The 18,201-nt window shown below is 49.8% G+C and overlaps 2 protein-coding genes across 4 annotated transcripts; both read left to right on the forward strand.

Moving 5' to 3' along the window:
- The first annotated feature begins 172 nt into the window (after positions 1–172).
- On the forward strand, positions 173–3,467 carry STOML2 (stomatin like 2). Its single transcript, XM_080940078.1, has 10 exons — positions 173–241; positions 469–606; positions 1,062–1,161; positions 1,290–1,348; positions 1,436–1,537; positions 1,680–1,814; positions 1,943–2,087; positions 2,213–2,292; positions 2,498–2,626; positions 3,202–3,467. Exons 1-10 carry the CDS (start codon positions 197–199, stop codon positions 3,328–3,330), a joined length of 1,062 nt encoding a protein of 353 aa, XP_080796204.1. The 5' UTR covers positions 173–196; the 3' UTR covers positions 3,331–3,467.
- Positions 3,468–5,620: 2,153 nt separating this feature from the next.
- PIGO (phosphatidylinositol glycan anchor biosynthesis class O) lies at positions 5,621–12,806 on the forward strand. 3 transcript variants are annotated; one of them, XM_080940251.1, is made up of 11 exons: positions 5,621–6,154; positions 6,242–6,753; positions 7,616–7,759; positions 7,864–7,987; positions 8,572–8,731; positions 8,856–9,035; positions 9,253–10,780; positions 10,897–11,103; positions 11,316–11,533; positions 12,250–12,320; positions 12,437–12,806. In XM_080940251.1, the coding sequence occupies exons 2-11, from the start codon at positions 6,243–6,245 to the stop codon at positions 12,564–12,566; spliced, it is 3,273 nt and encodes a 1,090-aa protein (XP_080796377.1). In that variant the 5' UTR covers positions 5,621–6,154; position 6,242; the 3' UTR covers positions 12,567–12,806. The 3 variants fall into 3 exon arrangements, with proteins under 3 accessions (XP_080796377.1, XP_080796378.1, XP_080796379.1); XM_080940252.1 differs by having other exon boundaries at positions 5,621–6,753; XM_080940253.1 differs by lacking the exons at positions 12,250–12,320; positions 12,437–12,806 and having other exon boundaries at positions 11,312–11,503.
- Positions 12,807–18,201: the final 5,395 nt, after the last annotated feature.

The following is an 18,201-nucleotide window of genomic DNA, read 5'->3' on the forward strand; positions in this document are numbered from 1 at the left end:
AAAGTCTACGTTTCCCAGGGAATAATTTGATCTGCAACGACGAGTAGAAGGGGGGCCCGGGAGGGGTGTGGAATAAGACGCCGGAAGTACGTCGGGCGGAGTGGAACTGCCGAAGGAAGGGCTCGGGTTTAGGCTCCAGGAGAGGCCGCTCTGCTCCACCTCTCGTTGGTTCCGGAGGTCGCTGAGGCTGTAGGAAATGCTGGCGCGCGCGGCGCGGGGCACTGGAGCCCTTTTGCTGAGGGTGAGAAGGAGTCGAGCTTCTTCAGAGGCTCGGGACAGGAATCACCTGGGTCTTCAGCTGGGAAAGAGTGGGGTTCTAACTTTGGGGGAAGACTGGGGTCACGGGTCATGGTCCCCACGTGAGTCATTCTCTGGGGATCCTTGGGGGTCGAGATTTAGGGAGATGCCTTCCGGAGAGGGGTTTAGAGTTCCGCGTCGTGTCCCCAGCCTACTCTCGTCTTTCTTTAGGGCTCCGTGCAGGCTTCTGGCCGCGTTCCGTGCCGTGCCTCCTCTGGACTGCCCCGAAACACCGTGATACTGTTTGTGCCTCAACAGGAGGCCTGGGTGGTGGAGCGAATGGGCCGATTCCACCGGATCCTGGAACCAGTGAGAACCTCTCTTGCCCGCCTTCAGCCAGCCAAATTGTCCTGTGGGAGTGGGACTTGCTTGGGGCCTGTCTGTACTTTTAACTACAGAAACCGATCCTGGCAGGGACCAGTATTACTACAGCCCACTCTCCCGACCATCACATTCATGTTTCCCTGCCTTCCTATTACCTTCGTAACCCACGGGCTTCATTCCTGGAGCTACCATACTCTTAGCCCTACCTGTCTGCCCAAAGGTAGCAGTTCTTGCTGGCTTCCATTCTATTGACATTCAGAGTCTTCCATTCTTGTACTCTTAGGTTTCCCTACCAGTGACGGCTCAGCCCTTGAGTAGACGTCTTGGTAGGAGGGATTGCCCTTCCATGTTCTATACATGACTTATTACATACTCCAGGCTTAGCTTAGATTCCAGGTTTATTACTCTCACTCTTCTGAGAATATGACTCCTCTTCCCAGGGCTTGAACGTCCTCATCCCCGTCTTAGACCGAATCCGGTATGTGCAGAGTCTGAAGGAAATTGTTATCAACGTGCCTGAGCAGTCAGCTGTCACTCTTGGTGAGAGCTGTGGGGTGACAGGGATGTGCTCAGTGAATTAGGATGTGGTTGCTATAGGTCCAGGGCTTGGGAGCAAGAGCTGGTTGGAACTTAGAGGCCTGACAGCCCTCCTTTGTTTGCTCCTGCAGACAATGTAACTCTACAGATAGATGGAGTCCTTTATCTACGCATTATGGATCCTTACAAGGTACCTCCCCTGGCTTTATCTAGCCTTCTGAATGCCTCCCCTTAAACTCCTGCATTTTCAGCTCTTATCCTATACCTGCCCATTCAGGCAAGTTATGGTGTGGAAGACCCTGAGTATGCTGTCACCCAGTTAGCTCAGACAACTATGAGATCAGAGCTTGGCAAACTCTCTCTGGACAAAGTTTTTCGGGTAAGCAGAACTGGGCCTGAGTAAGGGCTCAAGGGCACATACTGTCACATCTTTTCTGGAGAACAAGATTAGCCAGGGACCTTCCCAGTTAGGCTCTTGATAGATACACTGACTCATGGTGCTCACACTTCTCTTCCTCTAGGAGCGCGAGTCCCTGAATGCCAACATTGTGGATGCCATCAACCAGGCTGCAGACTGCTGGGGTATCCGATGCCTGCGTTATGAGATCAAAGATATCCATGTGCCTCCCCGAGTAAAGGAATCTATGCAGATGCAGGTGGGGAGAAGGATTTGGTTACTCCAGTTCCATTGGGACCAGAATCCCCTATTGTGGTAGATGGAGTTGTAAGTCCTGGTTAGAGTTTCCCCTGGCTTCTTCTTGATGGGGGTCATTGGGGCTTCCAGGTAGAGGCTGAGCGGCGGAAACGGGCCACAGTTCTCGAGTCTGAAGGGACACGAGAGTCAGCTATCAATGTAGCAGAGGGGAAGAAACAGGCCCAGATTCTGGCCTCCGAAGCAGAAAAGGCTGAACAGATAAATCAGGCGGCAGGTGAGCAGCGGGTAGTGTGGAGGCAGAGGGAGGAGCAGGGCTCGGAAGATAGGGGCTGGGTCAGAAGCTTTGGGCTTCTCTGATTTCATGGCTCAAACTGCTGGTTTTGTTTTGTTTTGTTTTAGGGGAAGCCAGTGCAGTTCTGGCCAAGGCCAAGGCTAAAGCTGAAGCGATTCGAATTCTGGCCGGGGCTCTGACTCAACATGTGAGAGGCTGGTGGGGATGGGGGTGGGGAATAGGTAGTATATGGGCTTCTCTCTTCTATCCTGGTGGGGAGTTCCTGACATTGTGGCTCCTCTGTTATGCCGTGAGCTTTGTGTTAGGATTTGCAAAGCCCCTTTCCAGGAACATCGCCTTTGTCTTGTCTCCCTAACTCTCTGACCTCTGATGTTTGCCCACTGCGGCTACAGAACGGAGACGCAGCAGCTTCGCTGACCGTGGCTGAGCAGTACGTCAGCGCATTCTCCAAACTGGCCAAGGATTCCAACACAGTCCTACTGCCCTCCAACCCCAGCGATGTCACGGGCATGGTGGCTCAGGTTAGAGCTCTTTGAAGATAAGCATACAATGGCCATGTCAGGAGCTAAGCATGAAATGTTCCCACCAACTCCTGCAGATGCCTCTGTCAATGTTGTGAGTCACCTGCTTTGATGGTTTGATGGAAGATTCTTAGGATTGTTTGCAAGGCCTTAGAAAACTGAGGCTTGGAAAGCCAAGGGGCTGGGTGTGATGGTGCACTGGTGCACGCCTGCCTCTAGCGCTCAGGAGGAGATGTAGGAAGTTGACAAGGTAGAGGTCAGCGAGGCTACACAATGCTACTTGGTCTCAAAAAAGAAAGAAAGAGGAGAAGAAGGATGGTAAAGAAAAAAAGGAAAAACTAAAGCCAGGTGTTGATGACACATACTTTAATCCAGGAAGCACAGGCAAGCAGAGTCTTGTGAGTTCGAAGCCGCCCTGGTCTACAGAGTGGATTCCAGGACGGTTAGCACTACACAGAGAAACCCTGTCTCAAAAAAGGAGGGAAGGGAAAAAAGAAAAGAAAACAATAGCCCCTTCCGTGGTTTGGGATTAAGCTGCAGTATTCTTACGGCTCTTTCTCTCTTGTCCTCCTCAGGCCTTGGGCGTCTATGGGGCTCTCACCAAAGCCCCAGTGCCCGGAGCCCAGAACTCCAGTGGGAACACGAGAGATGTCCAGGCTACAGACACAAGTATCGAAGAACTGGGTAGAGTCAAGCTCAGTTAGTACAGAGGACTTGGCCAGGGAGTCTAGGGACCAGGAACAGTACTCTCGGGTTCTGTCTCCAGCCTCCCAGCCAAATTTTAGTTTTTATTTTTTTATTTGAACTTAATAATCATGTAATAAACTCGCCAGTTGCAAATCAGAAACTGTCCTCTTTGATTGGGGGGGTGAAGTGAGGAAAATCACTCGGGTTTTCTTTGGATGTCCACTCCCACTCTTCGGTCCAGGTAGGTCTGAGGAGTTGATTCTCTATGATAAGGATTAACTTCATGTGAGGATTGAAGACTGTGTCTGCTGAGTTTTGTGTCTGCTGAGTTGCCAGCGAGACCTCGCTGTGTGGGATTAAGCATGTGTTTGCTGAAATGCCAGCTGCTGAGTGTTGTCCCCTCCTGCTAAGCGGTGCGGGTGTTTGGGAACACTTGGCATTATGGTCCTTTGGCTGACTTAAAGGGCCGAGGGTGTAGAATATTAAGATATTTACTAGGGTTTACAAGAGCAGGTTAGAGGTGGCCCTGGTGATGCATACCTAGCAGAATTATGAGTTCAAGACCAACCTGAAGTACTTAGACTTCAAAGGGGCAGCAACAAAATTGAACCCCAGAGGTGTCAGGTTGGGAATACAGTGAAGCAGAGAGATAAACGGAGCTGCTGAGGTGGCTCCGTGGGTAAAGTCTCTTGCTGTTCAAGCCAAATGACCTGAGTCGGACCCATTATCGTAAGTCATACTCTGATTCGGGGACCTATATACGTCGAGAGCTCCAGGAAACCTTGCTGAACATTATACTTGAGCTCGGAGATGGAGGAGAGGAGAGAGACCTATTTGGTGATTTAGAAATGGAGGTGTCCCAAGTTTACAAATGCCCAGAGGCAGATCACATCTAGTTTATAAACACAAGAGCAGAGAAACTGCTGTGTCTGGCACAGTTACCAGAAGCAAAGAAACAGCAGTTAGATGTACTTAAAGGGGAAAGAAGACCTAAGTGTGAATTTGTAGGACCCCTATAGGTAGCTGTCCCACATTTACTAAGAAAAGTTGTTTTTCCTACTGAGATTCAACTCTCATATCATACAGATATCCATTTTATTGTTTTCTAGAGTTAGGTTCACATTGTGTGGCCCAGGCTGTATTCATGTGACATAATCTGCCTTCACCTCCCAAGGGCCACCGTACTTGGCCAGCTCACCCAGTTTATGTTTGGGGCTTTGTGGTTATTTTCTGGGTTTTTGTTTGGTTGTTTGGTTTGCTTCAGTTTTTCAAGACAGGGTTCTCAGTGTAGTCTTGGCTAGAACTTGCTCTGTTGACCAGGCTGGCCTGGAACTCAGAGATCTGCCTGCCTCTGCCTCCAGAGTGCTGGCATCAAAGGCGCGTGCCACCACTGATGTGTTTAGTTACTTGCTGGTTTTGAGACAGTGTCTCTCCTGTATCCCAGGCTGGCCCCAGACTAGCTATGAAGTTTAGGATGATCTCGAGTGTTCTTCCAGCCACCGCTTCCCTAGTGCTGTCTCCAGATGGGTGCTAGGTTAGCCCAGGTGTTTTCATATGCTGACGCCCATTAACCCTGTCAATTAGGACTAAAGGAGTTTGCTGCCACCACCTGTCATGTATAGGCTTTTATTCAGATGTATTTTAAAGACACGTCTTAATTTATCTTGGTGTCTTAGTTTGTCTTTTTTGTTACTATGATAAAATGCTCTAGACAAAGACATCTAAAGGAGAAAGTTAGCAAACAGTTTCAGGTTACAAGCCATCAAGGTAGGGAAGCTTGGTGCTGGAAAGATGACTCAGTGATTAAGAGCACGTACTGATCTTGCTGAAGGCCAAAGTTTAGTTCCTAGCACCCAGACCTTGTGCTAAAAAACAAAACTGGATAGTGAATCTGGAGAGACGGCTTAGTGGTTAAAGGCAATTGGAGCACTAAGTGCATTTGGTACAAACATACACTATAAATAAATGCATATTTTAAAAGTATGGACAGTGGTCCCTGAGCTTCTTGTCTTTCATGTTTCTGTACACACCCAGTCTTCCCCTCTCAGACTTGCCCCCATGTGAATTACTAAATCGCCCACCAAACTTTTCAGCCCAAGTTCCTTGCCGAACCTCCCCGCTGGTGCCAGCAGGTGGCGACAAACCTTCTGGTAGGGCGCTCTGTCAGGCATGCACACCTCTGTGGTGCCAGACTGCAAGCCCTGCCGCTGCACTTCCGGGCGCGGATCCAGGTGAGCCAAGGTCTCCCGAGAATCCTCTGTCACCGTCACCCCTAGTACGGGTACCTCAGCTTGCTGCCGGGGTGCCCAGCATCAGAGTGAGCATACGCAGGTGTTGGCCGGGTTCCCACCGGAGGAGACAGAACTGCCGGGACTTCTGGATCCCAGCATAGCTCAATGGGCTTTATACCAGGGTTCCTGGGGACGTCGTTCCTCCGGTTTTTTGTTGAGCGTCGCCGCCCGGAAGTGGAACAAGACTCCTCCCCGTCGTTTCCTCGGTCCCCACCAGGCGGCGCCGTTTACCCAATCCAGTTTATCTGTGGTTGCTGTCTATTGCCACCCTGGGAATGTTGAGATAGTCCGAAGAGAGTCATTGAGAGGGACTGTCAGAGAACAATCTACCTACCATTTGGAATAGTCTTCCTCCTAGATTATGGTTTGACAGCATTAGGTCTCCTAGTCGGATGTACACGAGTTCCTGTGCTCGCCCACAGAGCCCGAATCGGTAGGTGTAGCGTGGGCTCCAGGTTGAGATCCACAGTCTCAGCCTCTCTCACGCAGACTGGTAGAAACAGCTGGAATGAATTAGCTATGATTTGTTCACGTCCTGAAGTTTATAGCAGTAAGTGATTGTTGTTGGGCATTGTTTGGAGGGCCAAAATGTCCATTCTTTCGTGGCACCACCAGTGAACATTCTCTTCTCTCCCAGGATGCAGAAGATCTCTGTGCTCCTCTTCTTAGCCTGGGTCTGTTTTCTTTTCTACGCCGGCATTGCACTTTTCACCAGTGGCTTCCTTCTCACCCGTTTGGAGCTCACCAATCAAAGCAGCTGCCAAGAGCCCCCAGGCCCTGGTTCCCTGCCATGGGGAAGTCAAGGAAAGCCTGGGGCCTGCTGGATGCCTTCCCGGTTCTCCAGGGTTGTTTTGGTGCTGATCGATGCTCTGCGATTTGACTTTGCCCAGCCTCAGCGCTCACATGTGCCTGGGGAACCTCCTGTCTCCGTGCCTTTTCTGGGAAAATTAGGTTCCTTGCAGAGGATCCTAGAGGTTCAACCCTACCATGCCCGGCTGTACCGATCACAGGTGGACCCCCCCACAACCACCATGCAGCGTCTAAAGGCTCTCACCACCGGCTCGCTGCCTACTTTTATTGATGCTGGCAGTAACTTTGCCAGCAGTGCTATAGTGGAAGATAATCTCATCAAGCAGTTCACCAGTGCAGGTCAGTATGGGCGCCTTTGGAGCTAGGTACACCTGAGCCTTTAGAAGTTAGGGATCCAGGACTTCAGGTACCCAGCTGTGTATTTGGCTATGGTGTAGGGAAACTGGGATTAGAAATAGATGGGACCTTGCTTGTGAAGAATTTTTTTTGTCCTTGATGAAGCTTCTAATTTGCACAAAATATTTGTTTTAACTCTTCGGATCATCCATCTAAGGAAGAAATAAGGACAGGAACTTGCAAGCATGGAGAAAGAGTAGAGGTAGCCAAGTTGTGACCATTTACTGCTTATGAAGAGGACAGGCCAAGGGCAGCGCATGGCACATCCGTCTTTATTCCCAGCACTCAAAGGGCAGAGCCGAGGATCTCTGAGTTCCAAACTAGCCTGGTCTGTATAGTGAGGCCTGTCTCAGAACAGAGTGTCAGCGGATACTCCAGGGAGGGAGCAGTCGCATATCACTTTGTAGGTGTAGGATTAACAGGGGGAATCTGATTATCAGAGAAAGCTTCTTGGTGGGAAATGTAGGTGATGCTGAATGAAATCTTGTGCTTTGGGATGTGTGGTTGAGATTCCTGTTGGATATGTGCACACACTCGCGCACACACACAGGTTATGGGTGTGAGCGAGTGCACATGACATGGTGCACTGTGGAGGAAAGAAGACAGTTTTGAAAGTTGAGTTTTCTCCTTCCACCCTGTGGGTTCTGAGTATTGAACTGAAGTTGTCAGACTTGGTGGCACAGTCTTTTACCCACTGAGCTGTCTCACCTACCCTTTGTTTTGTTTTTTCTCTCAAGAGTCTTCTCTCCCTGTTACGGCTCTCACATGAGCAGGATGTGCTCTCATTCCCCTCATGTCTCCACAGGAAGGCGTGTAGTCTTCATGGGAGATGACACGTGGAAAGACCTCTTCCCTGGAGCGTTTTCCCAAGCTTTCTTTTTCTCATCCTTCAATGTCCGAGACCTACACACAGTGGATGATGGCATCTTAGAACACCTCTATCCCACCCGTGAGTGAGAAAGGCCACTCAGTTCCTCACTGGGCATTGAGGGGTGTGGAGCGTGGCGGGGGTGCGACGCGGGCGTCACTGCCCTGGTGCTCTCCCCTCCACAGTGGACAGTGGTGCTTGGGATGTGCTGATCGCTCACTTCCTGGGTGTGGATCATTGTGGCCACAAGCACGGCCCTCACCACCCTGAAATGGCCAAGAAACTTAGCCAGATGGACCAGGTGATACAGTGAGTGTGGGGTGCGGGCTGGGGGAGTGGTTTGTATTTGAGAATCTCAGGACACAGGGTTCCGTGAGGGAAAAAACCTGTATGTGTTTTGATACAGGATTTCATTATGTAGCTTTGGTTGATCTGGAACTTTTTATATAAACCAGACCAGGCTGGACTCAAACTCTCAGAGACCTTTGCTTTCCAATGTTGGGATTAAAGGCATTCACTATTCTTGACTCTGATTCCAAACTCCCCCCCCCCCCCCCCCCCCCGTTTTCTGAGACAGGGTTTCTCTGTGTAGCTCTGGCTTTGTAGACCAGGCTGGCCTCGAACTCAGAGAGTCACCTGCCTCTGACTCCCGAGTGCTGGGATTAAAGGCTTGTGCCTCCACTGTCTGCCACTGACCAGCAGCTCTGAACCTAGGGACACCATCCATTTTGAATAACTTGGTGTGTAGCTCTGGGCTGTAGGGTTATAGCTGAAGAGGTGGCTTTTTGACAGAAATTTATACCCTGGTAATGGAAATCAATGGTAGGGGTGAATAGGTCCCTGAGAAGAATCTTTATTTTTCCCTGCCCTCTGACACATTTCTTGACCCCCAGGGGACTTATAGAACGATTGGAGAATGACACACTGCTGGTGGTAGCTGGTGACCATGGGATGACCATGAATGGGGACCATGGAGGGGACAGTGAGCTGGAGGTGTCAGCTGCACTTTTCCTGTACAGCCCCACAGCCCTCTTCTCTAGTGTCCCACCTGAGGTAAGGCCTCTTCTGGTCTCCCTACATTGTGATCCCCTTATTGTAAGCTCCCCAAACCGTGATCTGGCCCCACTCGTGTGTGTGTGTGTGTGTGTGGCTATTAACACTTGACCTTTGCTTCTAGGAGCCAGAGGTTATTCCTCAGGTCAGCCTGGTGCCCACTCTGGCACTGCTGCTTGGCCTGCCCATCCCATTTGGGAACATCGGGGAAGTGATGCCCGAGGTGTTCTCGGGTGGCAGTGACGCCCGGCCTTACTCCTCTGCTCTAGCTCAAGTCTCTGCTCTCCACATCAATGCCCAGCAGGTATGTGGGAAGAGATTAGACTTCTGGGTAACACCCTTAAGGACAAGCCACCCATTGCCTTTGTTCTCGTCCATTTCATGTATCCAAAGTCATTTCTTCCATTAGCCCTCCCTTCCCCCATCTTGGATAGAGTTTGAGCCCCACGTTTCCAGATACCTCTTGTGTAACGCCTGTCCTTACCCCCGCCCGGGTTTGTATCTCTGGCTTTCTCTGCCAGGTGTCCCGGTTTCTTCATACCTACTCAGCTGCGACTCAGGATCTCCAAGTTCAGGAGCTTCATCGGCTGCAGAAGCTCTTCTCCAAGGCCTCTGCGCGTTACCAGCACCTTCTGCAGCATCCCCAAGAGGCCGAGGCAGCGCTGAGCGCGTTGACTGCTGAGCTCCAGCAGTTCCTGCGGGGAGCTCGGGCCGTATGCATCGAGTCTTGGGCCCGCTTCTCTCTGGTCCGAATGGCAGGGGGTGCTGCTCTCTTGGCTGCTGCCTGCCTCCTCTGCCTGCTTGCATCCCAGTTGGCTGTGGCCCCGGGCTTTCTCTTCCGCCCACTACTACTAATGCCTGTAGCCTGGGGCCTAACTTGGACCGTACTGTATGCTGGAGTCTCAGTAACTACAGGGTCAAAGCTAGACTCAGTGGTTCTAGGGGCTGTGGCTGCCGCCGGTTCACTCCTCCCCTTTCTGTGGAAAGCTTGGGTTATCTGGGGGTCCAGGAGGCCTCCGGCTCCCCTACTTCCTGTCCCTAGACCTGTCCTAGCTCTGTTGCTCATCCGCTTGGCCACCTTCTTCTCTGATAGCTTTGTCGTCGCTGAGGCCAGGGCTACCCCGTTCCTTCTGGGCTCTCTCATTCTCTTCCTGGTTGCTCAGCTTCACTGGGAGGGTCAGCTACTGCCACCCAAACTCCTCACGATATCCCGCCTTGGCTCTTCTGCCCCAACAGCCCCCCCACGGCACTGCGGCACGCATGCCCTGTGGCTTGGAATTGGGTTGCTTTTATTTACAAGGCTAGCCGGGCTTTTTCACCGCTGTCCCGAAGAGACACCTGTTTGTCGCTCCTCTCCCTGGCTGAGTCCTCTGGCATCCATGGTGGGAGGTCGAGCCAAAAATTTGTGGTACGGAGCTTGTGTGGGGGCACTGGTGGCCCTGTTAGTCGTTGTGCGCCTGTGGCTTCGCCGCTATGGTAATCTCAAGAGTCCTGAGCCCCCTGTGCTCTTTGTGCGCTGGGGATTGCCTCTCATGGTACTGGGCACAGCTGCCTACTGGGCATTGGCATCAGGAGCAGAGGAAGCGCCGCCGCGCCTCCGGGCCCTGGTTGCTGGGGCGTCAGCTGTGCTGCCTCGGGCTGTGATGGGGCTGGCTGCCTCGGGGCTCATGCTGCTGCTGTGGAGGCCTGTGACAGTGCTGGTGAAGGCTAGGGCTGCTACTTCAAGGACCAGGACTATCCTCACTCCCTTCTCAGGTCCCCCTACTTCTCAGGCTGACCTAGATTATGTGGTCCCACAAATCTACCGCCACATGCAGGAGGAGTTCCAGGGCCGGCTCCAGAGGACTAAAGCTCAGGGTCCCATAACCGTGGCTGCATACCAGTTGGGAAGTGTCTACTCAGCTGCTATGGTCACAGCCCTCATCCTCTTGGCCTTCCCACTCCTGCTGTTGCATGTAGAGCGTGTCAGCCTGGTGTTCCTGCTCCTGTTTCTGCAGAGCTTCCTTCTCCTGCATCTGCTGGCTGCTGGGACACCAGTCGCCACCCCTGGTAAATACAGGCCTCCATGAGGCGTCCGGTCAAGAACGGCATGGATGGCCCCGGCACGGTAGGCTGTGGGCTGGGGAATGGGATGGAACTGTAAAGGTGCCTGTCTTCTCTCCTAGGTCCTTTTACTGTGCTGTGGCAGGCAGTCTCGGCTTGGGTCCTTTTGGCTACCCAGACCTTCTACTCCACGGGCCACCAGCCTGTCTTTTCAGCCATTCATTGGCACGCAGCCTTCGTGGGCTTCCCAGACGGCCATGGCTCTTCTACCTGGTTGCCTGCCTTACTAGTGGGGGCGAACACTTTTGCCTCCCACCTCCTCTTTGCAGGTACCTCTCTGCTTTCCCTCCCTGACTTCTGTTCACTCCTGCATTGTGGGAAGAAGGGAAAATGTTGGCTCTGGAGGGGAAGTTCTGTTGGCTCTTTGCAGCCCCGTGGTCCTAAGCTCTTTACAGCCTAAGCTACCTAGAGTGGTTGGGGACCAGGGTGGACTGGCCCCAAGATCCTCCCTTGATGTCAACCCTGTTCTCCCCGGAGGCAGTCGGTTGTCCGCTGCTCCTGCTCTGGCCCTTCCTGTGTGAGCGTCAAGGGCCAAAGAAGAGGCAGCCACTCCCAGGAGGCGAGTCTGAGGCCAGCGTCAGGCCCGAGGAGGAACTAGAGGAGCCACTGATGGAGATGCGCCTCCGGGATGCTCCGCATCACTTCAATGCAGCCCTGTTGCAGCTGGGCCTCAAGTACCTCTTTGTCCTTGGAGCGCAGGTGGGTGCCGGGGAGAGACGGTAGAGCTCATGACCTTTCCCTAGCGTGTGGCATACACTTTTTCTTAGTTTCCAATGCTTTGGGAAAAATCCTTGGTGGAGGTTCAGAAAAATGAAGTGATTGCTCAAACTGAGACTTCAAATGACATCTGAGACCTGGACTGGGTTTTCTCATTCCAATCCTGGATTGTTTCTATTTTTCAGTGTAGCTCTGGGCCCTGTTAGTTAATTACAGATCCTGGAAAAGCTGAGGTTATTACGGTTGGGATTCTTTTCTAAACTGTGGTCCAGAGACAGAAGGTGTGTTGCCCATGTCTTCCTGTGCTAGAGGGTAGAGTCTGAATGTCATTACAGATGGGTAGTGAGTGACCCTACCCACCTTCAGGAGTCAAGGCTTGGACCTGACTCCTACGACAGGTGTTTCAGTGACATACATTGCTCTCCTCTTCCTCCTCCTCCTCCTCCTCCTCTTCTTCCTCCTCTTCTTCCTCTTCCTCCTCCTCCTCCTCCTCTTCCTCCTCCTCCTCCTCTTCTTCCTCCTCCTCCTCCTCTTCCTCCTCCTCCTCCTCTTCTTCCTCCTCCTCCTCCTCTTCCTCCTCCTCCTCCTTCTCTTCCTCCTCCTCCTCCTCTTCCTCCTCCTCCTCCTCTCTCTCACCAAGCTCTATAGCAATTTCTCCTCGCTTCTTCCAAAGTAACTGCCAGCCTCTCTCCTCTCAGATTCTAGCCTGTGCCTTGGCAGCTTCCATCCTCCGCAGACATCTCATGGTCTGGAAAGTGTTTGCTCCCAAGTAAGTGGGTTCACCTGGGAGAAAACCATGGATGTCCTAGGTCAACAATGTGCCTCTTTAGAGAAAGGCATCAGACCTGTTGTCTGTGTCTTTAAGTATTCTGCCCTTCTCCACAGGTTCATTTTTGAAGCCGTGGGTTTCGTTGTGAGTAGTGTGGGGCTTCTCCTGGGCATAGCATTGGTTATGCGAGTGGACAGCGCTGTAAGTTCCTGGTTCAAAAAACTGGTTCTGGCACAGCAGAGGTAGCCCAGGCTGGCCATGTTGGCACCTGGCCATGGAGCGAGCTGGGGACGAATCCGGCCTAATCCGGCCTGACCTATGACCTATTCTGGTGCTGGATATTCTGCAGAGACTCAGACACACTTCTTAAACCACCTTGTAACCAGAGACTGCTCACCTCTGGGATTTTATTATTTTATAACTGAGAATCACCTGGAGCCTGAGCCCTAGCTCCTGAGTTGGATGCATCTGACGGACAACAGGGGCGGTCACCAAAGTGGAATAAAAGAACAATGTGAATGTTTGTGTGTAAGATCTGTGGGTCCGTCTTTCCTCTCAGCAAGCATGAGTAGATCTCTGTGCCAGAGAACCCGTTGGCAAGAGGTTGTCTGAATTCACTGACCTCTTCCCAAATTGTTCGAGTTATCCTGTTTTTCCCGCCCTCTGCCTTGTTTGTTTTTGGTCATTCTAATCTTTAACTGATAGCAGAGAAGACAAGCCCAGCACCATGAAGCACACAGACATGTTTGCACACACACAGAACATATCTCTAATGTACAGTTTGAAGCACTGTGTTTCTTCCCCTGGCACCCTTTCTATTCCCAGCTGCAGAAGCCCCTCTCTAGGTTTTCAGCCTATGCCAACTCATTGCTTCTTTTTGCCTATCGATTAGTCCCAAGTTAAAGCCAAAATGGAATGGAATGCTTCTCCTTTTTTAAAAACGATCTCACTATGTAAGTGCTAGCTGGCTTGGAACTCAGTATGTAGACTAAGCCAGCCTTGAACTCACAGAGATCCACCTGTCTGCCTCCCAGTATTGAGAATAAAGGTGTGTGTCACCACACCTGGCTAGTGATTTTCTTATATGTCCGTTCTGTGATGCTCTAACTGAACACTCACATGTCAAGTTCAAAGCGTGAGAATGTCTGAAAATGTGCATCAGCAGAGTTGGGAGGAGGCCCTGGAGAGAAAGGCTGGGACTGTTTGAGGTTTGACTGTGTCCTAATTAGGAGGAGATGGGACTTGTGGGTAGCAGATAAATGTTAGAACTGACCAACAGGCACGGTAGCACACACCTGGGTCCTAGTACTTAGAAGGTGTGTAGGCAAGAGATTTAGACCTCAAGGATATCCCTTGACTACATATTTAGTTGAAAGCCAGTCTGGGCTACATGAGACCCTGTCTTAGAAAATGAAAAGTTCAACAATGGAAGCTGGAGAGATAGATGTCTTAGTAGTGAGAACAATTGCTGTTCTTACAGAAAACATGGGTTTTATTCCCAATCTCCACATGCCTGCTCACAAACACATGAAACTCCATCTCCAGGAGAACCAGCACCGTCTTTTGACTCCCAGAGGCTCCTGCATGCACAGTGTACATGTGCGCGCACACACACACACACACACACACACACACACACACACACACACAACAGTTTAAAGAAGGTTCAAGTTCCTAATAGCCATCAAACCCTAATTTAGATGAAAAATGTGTATTATTTGGTTGCACTGACAAAAGCAGGTTTGATAATGCAAAGGGCAGAGGTTGGTCCCCAGCTACCATATAAGAAAAAAATTTAAAAGGGAACAAAAACCTGGCGTGATGGGAAAGGCCTATGACTCCAGCAGTTGGGAGACAGTGACAAGATCTGGAGAGGTTCCTGACCACCTGGTCCATGCAGTCTGGTTCAGGCCGGCCATGTTGAGGCACAGTTTTAAAAGAAAACCCATTGGAAGTATATATCAATGGTTTTATGTGTTCACAAAGTTGTGTAATTATTCTTATGTGATAATTTGTATATGCGTGGCTCAGGGAGTGGCACTATTAGGAATTGTGGCCTGTTGGAGTAGATGTGTCACTGTGGGTGTGGGCTATAAGACCCTCATCCTAGCTGCTTAGAAGTGAGTCTTGCACTAGCAGCCTTCAGATGAAGATGTGGAACTCTCAGCTCCTCTTGCACCATGCCTGCCTGGATGCTGCCATGTTCCTGCCTTTTGGTAATGGACGGAACCTCTGAACCTGTAAGCCAGCCTCAATTAAATGTTGTCCTTTATAAGAGTTGCCTTGGTCATGGTGTCTGTTCACAGCAGTAAAACCCTAACTAAGACACCCTACAATCTCAACTCAGAAGAAATTGTGCCTTGTAGCTTCTGGAGATTATCATAGTCTCCTTGTTTGAGAAAAGGCCCTGCATAGCTAAAGCTGGCTTTGAACTCTGGATCCTCCTGTCTCTCCATCCTAAGGTGTTGGAATTGCAGTCATGTGCCCATACCCCCTCCCCCATTAACCTGTTTCCTGTCTGTATTTGCCTGCTATGGGCATTTGAGATCCTCTAACAAGCACCTTTTCTTGACTAAAGCCTTTTATGTCAATCTTTTTAAAAGGTAAAGTCAGGCCAGGTGTGATAACACAAACCTTTAATCCTAGCACCAAGAAAACAGAGACAGGCTTACATTAACTGTAAGATAGACTCCAGGATAGCCTGGTCTGTAAGGTGAATTCCAGGCCAACCAGGGCTACATAGGAAGACCCTGTCACCAAACAAACTTAAGATAGCTTTTGTTATTTTATAGTAGTTTCATTATATAACTCGGAATACCTTGGAACTCCTGGTTGTCCCGCCTTACTATCCTGAGTGCTAGATTATAGGTATGTACTATCATGACTGTTGGGATTCTGTAAACCCCACCCCTCAGTTACTTAGCAACAGCCAGGTATACCCCACCTCTCAATTACCCAGCAGTGGCCAGGTATGCTCCGCCCCAGTGACCTGACACTATAAAGGAGCTGCTTGACCCCTCCTCTCTCTCTTGGCCTCTCCTGCTCTTGCGGCCTTGCTCTTCCCTTCCCTTCCCCCCTCTCTCCCACATGCTCATGGCCGGCCTCTACTCCTCTACTTCTCTCTCTCTCTCTGCCTCTACCACCCTCTTAACTCTCCCATGACCTGAATAAACTCTATTCCGTACTATACTGTTGTGTGGCTGGTCCCTCAGGGAAGGGATTCCCAACATGGACCCCTCAGAGGCATCTCCCTTGCCCCCAGGCCGCACCTCCATGGGCCATATGCCCCCCACTCTCTTCATCCTTCCCCTAACATTGGTGCCGTGTCTCGGATCATTATCCTTTCACAACATTGGTGCCCTGTGACTCTTCCTTTCAGTGACTTTTCCTTTCATTGGTGCTCCGTCATCTTTTCCTTACATTGGTGCCCCGTCATCTTTTCCTTACAATGACTACAAAAATCACTGTTTAGAAGTAAATATTTTTTAAAGAGGTCAGGGGTGGCTGCAGAGATAACTCAAAAGTTAAAAGCATTAGCTGTTCTTTCAGAGGTCCTAAGTTCAATTCCCAGCCACCACAATCATTTCACAACTATTTCTATCCTGGGATCTAATGCCCTCTTCTGGCATGTAGACAGAAGACAAATGATACATAAATAAATACATCAAATAAATCTTTTAAAATAAGTATAATTTCAGCAGACAATAGGCAGGAACAAGAGCTGCCACACAGGAAAAGTCACTGGGTCTTCATAGCAAGTTCTAGGTCACCTGGGACTACAGAGTGAGACAAAGTGATCACAAAGACCAAAAAAAAAAAAAAGAATGTGTAGATTTAATTGTCATAAGTGTGTATAACATGCAAAGATCAGAACTACCAATTCTGGAATAGTTCACTCCCTCAGAGAGATTCTGTCTGATAAGCACTCTCCTCTTACAGCAGTCTAGCCAAAAACAGCCAGGCTCTGGATCAGTTAGACTGTCCAAGGCAGTAGGTCTCAATCTCCCTAACGCTACAACCCTTTAATTCAGTTCCTCACGCTGTGGTGACCCCCCCCCCCCCGAATCATAAAGTTATTTTTGTTGTTTGTTGTTACTTCATAACTGTAATCTTGCTTCTGTTATGAATCATAATTTAAATATCTGTGCTTCTGATGGTCTCAGGGAAACCCCTGTAAAAGACTCATTTGGGGGCTGGGGAGACGGTTCAGCAGTTAAGAGCACTGACTGCTCTTCTAGAGGCCGAGTTCAAATCCCAGCAACCATAAAGTGGCTCACAACCATCTGTAATGAGATCTGATGCCCTCTTCTGATGTGTCTGAAAACAGCAACAGTGTGCTTATATATAATAAATAAATAAATCTTTTTTAAAAAGTCATTTGATCTACCAGAAGGATCACAACCCACAGGTTGAGGACCACTGCTCTAAAGGATAAAAGCAGAGTAATAGGTTCCCTTCTCAGGCTTCCAAATAGGTGCATGTGATCATGCATGCACACACACACACACACACACACTAGTGAACTAACTCTTAAAGATAAGCCTGCCTCTGTCTATGGAATATTGGGGACAAAGGTGTGCATCACCGTGCTTGGCCCAAGTTGGGGGGGGGGTAGTCTTAAAGAAGACTGAAACCTGCAGACATGTCTAACCTTTTGAAATTGCAGTGAATTCATGCTTCAGAACTATATAATCAAGTTATAAAAATGCAAAAGCAACCTTATAGTGTCTTAAGTAAGTTTATTGTCCTATGTGGGGTCACACACATAGCTGCACTGGAGCACAAGTGACCCTCAGTCCAACTCACTTAGAGAAACAAAGGGAAGGACGAGAAGGGAGTGAGAAAGGGGAGATGTTGCAATATCCTCTTCAACCCAAATAAACCCATTCAATGAAAACACAACTTCGTTCGTAATTAGGAACACAAGATGCGCTTCTATATTGGGCAGATTTACCACTACACTCTCAATTTCCCTCCTAGGAGATCCCTTAACCGGCCTCCTGTTCCGGTTCCTTTCTCTCCTTTCCTCCTCTGACTCCTCCTCTTCCGGTTTGCTTCCTGACTCCTCCGCTTCCGTTTCCTCTCCTTTTTCCCACCTCCTCTCCCAGTCCAATCATGACTTAACATAAATCTACAGGGAGAGAGTAGGGTAGTATGCTCAAAGCATCTTCTGTCCTCGCATGGAAACCAGTGCCATGCACAGGAAATGAAACCAATGAAAACTTTAAGGATGTACATATTTATTTAAAGCAAGAACTTAAAAAGGTTGCCATACAAGCTGGGCACAGCGTCGATCACTGCACGGGAGGTGGAGGTGGTTCACCGTGAGCTCATGGAGACCTGTCTCAAAAGCAAAGCATACATCAAAGACCGGCTAGCTCATCTTGTCGTCCCCAGCTCTCCATGCTTTTATTTCTGTTGTCCCTTTGTTGACACAGCACCTCCTGTATCCCAGGTTGGCCTCCACCTGGTTTAATAGCCAAAAAATGGCCTTGAACTCTTATACTTGGTTCTGCTCTTGAGTGTTGAGATTACAGACCTACACCATGAAACTGACGAACATTTCCTGACCCTAAGGGCTCTCAGCCACATCTCCAGATGTGGGTTTTGTTTCTCTGCATCTGTGTAACATCTGTTATCGTTTGTCTCTATTACAGTCATCCTAGTGGGTGTGAAATGCTTTAGTTTTACATTTTCCTGAGGACTTGTAGAAAATTTGTCCTGTGCTTATTAAAGAAGTGTCCATTTAGAGCTGATGCTGGTTTTTTTCTTTTGCCACTGCCCGGAATGATGAACGCCTTACACTGTAGCTCTTGGGAGGCAGAGGCAGGAGGATCTCTGTGTGTTTAAGGCCAGCCTGGTCTACCTAGAGAGTTCCAGG

This window comes from Micromys minutus, assembly GCF_963924665.1.
Source record: "Micromys minutus genome assembly, chromosome: 28".
NCBI lineage: Eukaryota > Metazoa > Chordata > Mammalia > Rodentia > Muridae > Micromys > Micromys minutus.